The sequence below is a fragment of the Emydura macquarii genome, unplaced genomic scaffold (assembly GCF_026122565.2).
Source record: "Emydura macquarii macquarii isolate MOO-44397 ecotype Brisbane River unplaced genomic scaffold, CSIRO-AGI_Emac_v2 contig_71, whole genome shotgun sequence".
NCBI lineage: Eukaryota > Metazoa > Chordata > Testudines > Chelidae > Emydura > Emydura macquarii.
The window spans coordinates 4,858,175-4,867,921 of record NW_027130208.1 but is presented as its reverse complement, the minus strand read 5'-3'; the positions used below and the strand labels follow the sequence as shown (position 1 = coordinate 4,867,921).

General features: G+C 44.6%; 1 protein-coding gene across 1 annotated transcript; it reads left to right on the top strand.

The window, feature by feature from the left end:
* The first annotated feature begins 949 nt into the window (after window positions 1-949).
* PSMD6 (proteasome 26S subunit, non-ATPase 6) lies at window positions 950-8,446 on the top strand. Its single transcript, XM_067541695.1, has 8 exons — window positions 950-1,150; window positions 2,023-2,228; window positions 3,024-3,169; window positions 4,400-4,619; window positions 4,732-4,840; window positions 6,016-6,184; window positions 7,931-8,008; window positions 8,141-8,446. The coding sequence occupies exons 1-8, from the start codon at window positions 1,006-1,008 to the stop codon at window positions 8,235-8,237; spliced, it is 1,170 nt and encodes a 389-aa protein (XP_067397796.1). The 5' UTR covers window positions 950-1,005; the 3' UTR covers window positions 8,238-8,446.
* The last annotated feature ends 1,301 nt before the right edge of the window (window positions 8,447-9,747 follow it).

Below are 9,747 nucleotides of genomic sequence, written 5' to 3'. Positions count from 1 at the left end.
TATTCGCAAGGGTAAATTTAAATGTAGACAACTACACAAAGGGAGAAAACACCCCAATAGAAACCTTGCATTTCTTGTAAGGGCAGTGGGGAGGTTGGGGGAAATTGGTGGCATGCCTGTCTGTGTGTCAGTTGGGGGAGTCTGATTCTACTGAGGTAGGATGACCAGGTTGCAAGTGTGAAAAATCAGGATGGAGTGGGACGAATTAGGCGCCTATATAAGAAAAAGCCCAGAATAGCCGGAATGTCCCTATAAAATTAGGACATTTTATGCTGAGGTCATGGTGTGTTTGGGGGTCTCAGTGGGAGGAGTCGATGTGGGGGAGGTGTGTCTGTGGGAGGAGTCAGTGTGGGGGAGGTGTGTCTGTGGGAGGAGCCAATGTGGGGGGAGGTGTGTCCGTGGGAGGAGCCAATGTGGGGGAGGTGTGTCCGTGGGAGGAGTCAATGTGGGGGAGGTGTGTCTGTGGGAGGAGCCAATATGGGGGAGGTGTCCATGGGCGGAGTCAATGTGGGGAGGTGTGTCTGTGGGCGGAGTCAATGTGGGGGAGGTGTGTCTGTGGGAGGAGTCAATGCGGGGGAGGTGTGTCCGTGGGCGGAGTCAGTGTGGGGGAGGTGTGTCTGTGGGAGGAGTCAATGCGGGGGAGGTGTGTCCGTGGGCGGAGTCAATAGTGGAATCTTTGTCTCATTGGGGGCGAGGTGCACCCTGTGTGTGTAGTGGTGTCTCGGTGGCGGAGTCGGGGGTCTCCGGGGGCGCTGTGGGGGGCGCCGGGCCCGGCCGGGTCTGTGGGGGCGGAGCCCGCTCCCCGCCTCCTCCCGCTCCGTCGCCCGGCGGGCGGGGCCCGGCCTCCCAGCGCGCGGCCTGCAGGGGGCGCCAGAGCCGGAGCCGAGCCCGGCCGGCGGAAGTGGCCGCCGCCGGCTTCCGTCTCTCGGCGGCTGAGTCACTGGGCCGCGCCGCCGCCGCTACTCCCGGGAGTCCCGCGCCCCGGCCCCGCCATCCGCCGCCGCCATGCCGCTGGAGAACCTGGAGGAGGAGGGGCTGCCCAAGAACCCCGACCTGCGCATCGCCCAGCTCCGCTTCCTGCTCAGCCTGCGGCCGCAGCGCCCCGACCCCGCCGTGCGCGACGAGCTCATGGCGGCCGTGCGGCGCCACAGTGAGTGCCGGGCCGGGCCGGGCCGCCGGACCCCGGCCTCCTCCCCTCCCCTCCCCCGGCCGGGCCGCCCCTCCCCCACTCCCTGCCCTCCCCCGGGCCGGGCCGCCCCCCTCTCTCCTCCTCCTCCAGTCCCCTCCCCCATGCCCCTCGGACCCCGCCTCCCATCCCCCCCCAGCCCGCAGGTCCCCTGCCCTCTCCCCCCAAACCCTCTAGCGCCGATCCCCTTCCTGGCCCTCTCACTCGCCCCGCCCCCCGACCCCCTACATCCCCCCAGCCCCCATTCACTCCCCCCCCCCCCCAGGAGTTGCAGCCTGGAACGAGCTGTGGGTCCTGGGTGGGGTGGTGGGGGGGGAGGTCTGTCCATAGGCGACTGAGCCTTTGGGGTCAGTGTTCACAGCAGCATCCCGGGCTGTGGGGTCTGGGTGCATCTCAGCCCGTGCTCAGTTCCCCCTTCTCCCACTGAAGGGAAATGGCTCGTAGTTGTCGTGCAGTGGCACCCAGCAGGGCCAGTCCAGCATCCGGGCCCAGGTGCGCTCGGTGCTGTATAAACAGCAGGTAAAGAAGACAGCCCCTGTGCCAGGGTAGGAGCCTGGCAAGAAGCACCAGGTGGATGAAATAGATGAAGAGCAAGCTGGGGACAAGGGAAGTGATGGGTTGTGTGTAACAAGGAGGAGACTGTCAAATAGGAGGAGAACCTGAAACCCAGTCTTCACTGCATAGAGGCTGAATGTCCTTTTAATAGGCTCTTGTCTGATAACTGACCTGATTATATCCCTCCATCACTGGGAATTTTCCTTTAGCACTTCAGACTATTGATATGTGAACCCGCAGGAACGTCTATGCCAGCAAGAGCTGCCCCGATTCTCTTTCAGATATGGCCCCATACTACGAAGCACTCTGCAAGCCGCTGGACTGGCAAATGGACATGGAGCTGTTGAATAAGATGAAAAAGGCAAATGAGGAAGAGTTGAAACGTCTCGACAACGAACTGGAAGATGCTGAAAAGATCCTGGGAGAGAGTGAAATCCGTGATGCAATGATGGCCAAGGCTGAGTACCTGTGCCGAATTGGGGACAAGGTGGGTTAAAGGCCCAAGTTCCTTGGGCTGCTGTTGTTAAAATCATCTTTCAAACCAGGCAAATTCCTGTGCGTGCCATCCATTTAGAGGAGGCTGACTGATTGCTGATCTGGAGAAAATAGAACCACACATGGGTGGGGTGGGGTGAATGGTGACATCTAAGCCGTGCAGCAAGAGAAAGGGGAAAATAGGAGGTGAAAGGTGAACCAAGAGAAAAAATAAGTTTGCCATTAAAAACTTTTCAAAACTTTTTGTAGACAATATTTTCTACTTACCTAGTGTTTTGTTTTTAAGCTCTTACATCATAATTGCATATGCAATGTGAGTTAAAGTTTCTGTGTTCTCATACGAATCATTAGGGACTATATTTTATTAAGCTATTTTGGAAGTAACTTTTAGAACTACAAATCTAAACTGACAAATTGTGAATGTTAATCTCCTTTTTTGAAGGTGGTTGATATTTTAATTATTTAGGATAGACAGTTGTACAGTTCTGTTACGGATGGGCCAATCAATCAACAGAAAAGAGATGGTACACCTTGGTCAGAGCATGCTAACTTAGTTTAAACTTTCTTTCTAAGATGGCTGCCAGCTTTTTTAAGTTCCAAGACATGTTTTGTTTGCCTGTGTTTTTCTGCCCCCCACAGTGCTGCTAAAATGTCCTTCAGCCAGGTAAATCTGTACACTACCCTAGTGACACCCAAGGCAGCTCCTCTGTTGTGAACTTGATAACATATTTTACTGGGACACTAGTTCCTTTTTATATTCTAATATTAGAAAATATTGTCTTATTAGGAAGGCGCTCTGACTGCCTTTCGTAAAACATATGACAAAACTGTGGCACTGGGACATCGTCTGGATATTGTGTTCTACCTTCTAAGAATTGGCTTGTTTTACATGGATAATGACCTCATCACACGGAACATTGAAAAGGCAAAAAGGTACCATTGTTAGATTTGTGTCAAATATCACCTTTGAAGTAAAGCCTCATTGGTTGCATTTGTCTAACAAAACACTGGTTTTGAAGACAGCTATAGAACTGTCTGATTGCTAGTGAATTGGTTTGGCTTATTTGTTAATAATTTTAAAAAATTAACTTATTCTTATAGTGTTATAAGTGCACTTTGCCATCTGAAAGAAATCTGAGTTCCTGCCCCCAAAGAATTTATAATTAAAGTGCGACTTTTGTGTTATCACTGTTTACTAATTTTAAATTAAATCTAGTTGTTACACATTATGGTCCTGGATAAAGTTATGAAAGAAACAGAAGCGATTACCAGTTTTTGAAAAAACGTAACAGATACCCACTAGCCAGAGGTAGATATGAAAGATGAGTGGATACTGCATCAGTTAAAGTCATGGGACAATCTCATAGTGAGAAACTCCAGCACCTTTACAACCTCCAGCTGCAGGGAATGTGGAGGTATAGGTGTTGGGATTTCTGTGAGGATGCTTCTTGTCCCTGGACACTGCCTGGGCGTTGGATCTTCTGTGTCCGCTCCTGACTAGCCTGTGTTTGAGTTAGAATTTCCAAACCTCACCTTGCCTGTAGATGCTAGAAGGGAGAAGGAACTCTTTCCCCCCCCTCCGCCCCGCCCCAAAACACCATGGAGCTTTCGGGCCGCTGCAATGAGCTGGTCTCCACTACTGGTCCCCTATCATCTTGGCTGTTGCAGTGAGAAGTCTTTGACTTTACTCTTCCCTCTGACACTGGTTTTTGTGTTCTCCTCTCTGAATGGCTGCAGCATTACATGGGTCTTGAAAGTTTCACTGCTGCACGTTTTTCTTTTCTAGCCTTTATTTTTAAAAAAAAGAAATACAATGAGTATACTACTGGTGGGCAAAGCTGTGCGCAAGAGAGGCATTGGAGGTTTGTGTCTACAGACTCAGGATAACAGTACAGCGTAGTTCACTTTTGGAAGATTATCATCACAACGGTAAAGGCTAGAAGCTATTTACATTTGTTAAATGTAGCTTGAATTCTGCAGAAACTGCTGGCCACCCAGGAAAGCTTCCCACCTCCCACTGAGAAGTGCACTTTTAAAACCCCAGCTGTTACAAGATAGTGTACTTCATAACTAAGGCTTCCTTCTGCACTCTACTCTTGTTAAATCTACCGTACTCATTTCAGATAAAGAAAACAAGTAAATATATATCTTATTTGTTTTAAGTCTAATAGAGGAAGGAGGAGACTGGGACAGGAGAAATCGTCTAAAAGTCTACCAGGGTCTTTACTGCGTAGCTATTCGAGATTTCAAACAAGCAGCAGAACTCTTTCTTGATACAGTTTCAACATTTACATCCTATGAACTTATGGATTACAAAACATTTGTAACATACACTGTCTACGTCAGCATGATTGCATTAGACAGACCTGACCTTAGAGAGAAGGCAAGTAAAGCAAACAACTACAGTGATTCAAACTGATCAAATTATTCTTACTTTTTTCTCTCTCCCTGATGCTAGTATATGCAACTTCTAAATGTTCTGTGATTGCTTTCAGGTTATTAAAGGGGCTGAGATTCTGGAAGTGTTGCATAGTTTACCAACAGTACGACAGTATCTCTTTTCACTCTATGAATGTCGTTATTCAGTCTTCTTCCAGTCATTAGGTAAGGATGTTTCATACACCAGGATCTTTCCTCTGTGTTTCCCCTTAGGACCTGTGAGCAGTTTGCTGCGTTTTGTAGAATCGCTAACGGGTGGCGGGGGCTGCAGGTGTAGTTAGTGTTGTCAAACCACCTACAGTTAAAATCATCTATTTACTTGAGGTAAACGACTACCAGATACAACATTCCCTGTGCAGCGCAACGATGTAAAGCAAACAGCTCTTTCCTTGATGTATAGGAACTCTACAATGTTCTTCTTATCAAATGAGCTTTCTGAAAGGTGCCATCTGGTTGGGTGAGGGCAGGTCCTGCCAATTCTGTGGTCAGACCCATAGGCTCTGTTCCTGGTTGTGGATTTGGGACCTTAGAGGTACTTACTGCATTAAAATGGGAATTCTGAAAGGCATGCTTTAAAAATAATTTTTTGTAATAAATGTAAAACACTGCATGCTTCAGGGAAGCCAAAGGATTCTGAATTCTCTAGGTCGGTTTTAAAATCTGAACTTGCAGGTTTAAATTACAAAGGGGAGATGTCATAGCTTCTGGCTATTAGGGCTGTTTTGAACTGGCTTTCTATGGGAACAGTGGCAGAAATGAGGAAAGAGAACACTTAAAATCCATCCTTTGTCATTGCCACTCTGCTGTCAGTTTTCATGCTGCTGGTTTCTGCTTCAGTTTCCATGAAAATGGATTCTATAGTAGCAAGAAAGAATTAAAAAAAATCTTCCCCTTTATTTTGAAAAAGACTGGATCTGAGTGGCTGCCCTGCAACCAGTAGCTGAGGGCAAAAACTCTCAGCTGCAGGCCTCAACTGCTATTGAGAACTGAATATGCCAGTCAGAAAAAAAAATAGCTCCTGAAATGTCTGTAGTTTCTTAAAGCAAATTTAAGACCTAATTTCAGTAGAAAACTAGTCTTACCCTTAGCTGTTCTATTTTTAAGAAAAAAAAATTGATGAAGCAAACACAAACCAAGTACAGTACTATAGTTAAAGATGTATCTACTTTAGTTGTGTCTGTCTCACAATGCACACTATGATACACAGAGATCCACTATGATCTTCACATACCATGTCATGTTGCGTGTTGAACTTCATTATATGCTTTGTTTGGATAACCAGGAAAAGATTAACACCTCTAAGATATTATAGACTGCTTCTATGATTTTTATCTTTTCAGCTAGTGTAGAGCAAGAGATGAAAAAAGACTGGCTGTTTGCGCCTCACTATCGTTATTATGTACGGGAAATGAGAATCCATGCATACAGCCAACTCCTAGAATCCTACCGGTCACTGACACTAGGGTACATGGCAGAAGCTTTTGGAGTTGGCGTAGAATTCATAGACCAGTAAGTTAAAAGTAACTTTTATAAGTTAAAGACTTTTGTCACTGATCATTTATAAAGTAACATGTTTACAATGATCCTGCTACAAATAAACAGAAGATACCAAATAGAGAGAAGAGATGTTTACTTACATCTTAGACCATCCACAAACCTAGTTATCTCTGTGTGTATGCATGCAAGGGTTTTTTTTAATAGTCTCATGTTTAAGTGTAGAAATCAGTTTAACATAAAATTCATTGCCCAATATTTCCTTTTCTCTCTGACAGGTTGCATAAGAAATTAATATTTTTTACACATGAAGCATCATGTGATAAATACCTTAATTTTTTTTTCTTTAAATGATATGGCTAAGAGCTATCAGTACTATAATTGAATTTAGGGAATGAGGAGACAACCCAGTTAGAAACTGTGATGTAGATGAGACTTCATCATATTTTTTCAGTTTTTCACTGTCCATGTTCCAGTTTTGGGACACTTAAGTTCCATCTTTACCACAAGCTTTAACTGGATCGCCTGACTCCTTTATACTTGCTGTGTAGACAGGACCCTGATATTTGTGGTTTGAGTCAGGTAAAGGGTAGGCAGCTGTTGTGCAAGCTTTCTAGTATCACACCTCAACCTGGACTGGTAGTTCCAGTTCTAAGGTGAGACCAAATAGCTAGTTTTCATTGTGACCTAAATTAGGATTTGAAGCTAATCTAGGGTGAAGGATTAGTGGATTTACCCATGATAGAACACAAGCTGGCTGTCGTAGGTAATTCCTTCACAGGAACTATTTGCTTCCATCTAAGTATTTTTTTTAAATATTCTTAATATAGAAAAATTTTGCAGGAATCTGAGTCCTGACTGAAATGTACATAAACATTTTTTGCTTTACTAATTTGTTTAAAAGGAAACTAAATATAATCATATTAATGGAGATCAAGACTTGAGTAATACCAGTTTCTATTTATAGCAGGAGTCGATAGTTAAGTATTGTAACATACCTGGTTTTTTGTAGGTCACTTATCCGTGTGTTCTGTCATGCTCTAGTATTGGAATATGGGTTTGTTTTGTTTTTTTTTACTTTTATTGTCATCACTTTTCTAGCCACAAAAACAGTTCTGTGTGAAAAAGACCAACAGGAAGAGTTTAACCAATCCTTATCAATTCATAGGCACTTATTCAGCACCAGTATATTCCCTCTCCCCCACCCCTCCGGATTGAAGTGTGAACACTATAGTAAACCACTCTAGTTGGTTATATTGTGATATGGTCTCGTAAGAATTAGTTGGACCTGGAAACAAAGCTAATGTGAGCAGCAATCTATAAAGCAAACAATCTGACGTGCAGGACTAGATAGGGATAATCATGTTCACTTTTAGGAAGTAATGACGGTTAACTTACTAACGTGTAATTTTGTAGTTGTCCTGCCTTGGAGCTATTCCACTGATGTAATTGTATACAGTGTCAAATGCTCAGGTACTGTACAACAGAATAACAACTAAGGGTACGCAGTACAACACCTTCCTGCCATACAAACAATTGAGGTGCAATTTAAAAGAGGAAGAGGAAATAAATGAGCAAAGGTGGTATGTGAAAGGCCCTTCTAAGAATAGCTTTAGGGGGAAAGAAAGTTGAAGGTGTTTCTTGAAAAATGGGGGTGTGTGTGAAATTACGGCACTGTGTGGGAGCATGTGTTATTCTGTAGGGTCTACAACTCTTCTCTGCAACATCTGTATATTTAACACACTCCTTTTTTTAAATTAGGGAGCTTTCGAGATTTATTGCAGCTGGGCGACTGCATTGCAAAATAGACAAAGTGAATGAGATAGTCGAAACTAACAGGTACAGTATCCATAGTCTAGTTTAACGCTGTATAATCGGGCCACAGTTATTAAATGGACAGAGTTACTGAACAGCTCTTGTAATGGTGTAATATGATGTCTCATTGTAAACCCCTTTCTTCGTCATTTGTAGGCCTGATAGCAAGAACTGGCAGTACCAAGAAACCATCAAGAAAGGAGATTTGCTGCTAAATAGAGTTCAGAAACTTTCCCGAGTAATTAATATGTAACTTTCTTAAACAAGGAAATGCAAAATTAAGATGTTTAAGACCATTTTGGAAGTAAGCTGTACTGTATACATTGATATGCTGTAGCTAAATATATTGTAAGTGAGAAGCAGGGATTTTACAGTCCGCTTCGTTATGTAAAACAACTGAACTGTTTAAATGTTAGTCATATTTTCAGATCCCAGTTCCTTCATTAAACGTATAATACCGTGTGCTATGTCCATGTACAATATGTTGTTTAACACTAAACTCTCTTTAGAAAATAGTGCTAACATTTGTGAGCAACAAAAAGGACTAGTGGCAATCCCAGAGTTACTCATGGAACTTCTTCATTGGTGCCTAAGGAGGAAACTAGATAGTTGAGCAATAGAAGGAAATATTTACATTAGAGTAGTACCTAAAGGCTTCAGTAAGGGTTGAAGCCCCCCGGGTTATGGACACTAGACAGAGAGGATCCTTACCCTGAAGGAATTACAGTCTAAAGACACTGACAGGCAGTAGAGGATGGGGATATAGCAGCAAACAACCAAACGAATATGTTGCAGAATTAGCCCGGCTTTGTTAGTTACATAGACTGTAAATTTACATCAATGAAAGCTAACATTGCCCTTAAAGTGGCGTTTTTTACTAGATGCCTACTAATGCTAGATGTGGTAAAGAACACGGATTGGGTCCGTTAACTGAGCATCACTTTTGGGGTTAACCACTGAGTTAGATTTCAGAGCGATGGTATGAACGTGGGAGACACTATTGCAGTTTGATACGGTGTAGATCACACAGTGTACATAGCCCTGAGCAGCCGTGGAGAAAGAAAATGTAACCCTGGGTCAGAAGAGTGCTGTCATTCCAATGACACACACAGTTCTGTCCTTAACCAGAGCTTCCAGCAACTGCAGCCACCATCCTTGGTTGAGTTAGATGGCTCAGGAAAGCTGAGTGCAGTGATACTGGCTGAACTTTGATGCAAGGCCCATGGGAGCCACAGCTGTTTACCTTCTTGCACTCATTGCTAGGGAAGACGTCACATGCATGCTGGTGGGTGTCAAAACCCTGGTCTGTGCTGTATGGAAGGGAGTGCAGGTGAATGGAGCATAGAGAACAAGAATTACATTCTGTCTGCACATGCCCTGGAGGACTCTGGGCATTTTCCTAGGTCTGAGTAACTCTATTTTGCTGGCCTTTGGAGATCAGAATCCCCAGCAATAAGTTCTGCGTATGAAGGGTCACTTCATACCATTTTGCTGTATATCACTCTTCACTGAAATGCATGCTCTAGAAAGTTAAGTCCCTCCCTGCAAAATACCTGAATTTGTAATCAGCTGATTGGGATAGAGAAGAGGCGGCCAGCACACCCTTAACTTCTAGCCATAGTCGTGTGGGCAGTGTTGAAAAATGAGAAATATTTCAGACGCTTTCCCAGCTTAAAAAAGTCCTGATCGTCATTAGCTTGCCTAGCGTGGGGTGAATGATGGAGAGCTGTGAAAGTTCCTCGCTGCGGCATGGGCTAGTGGGG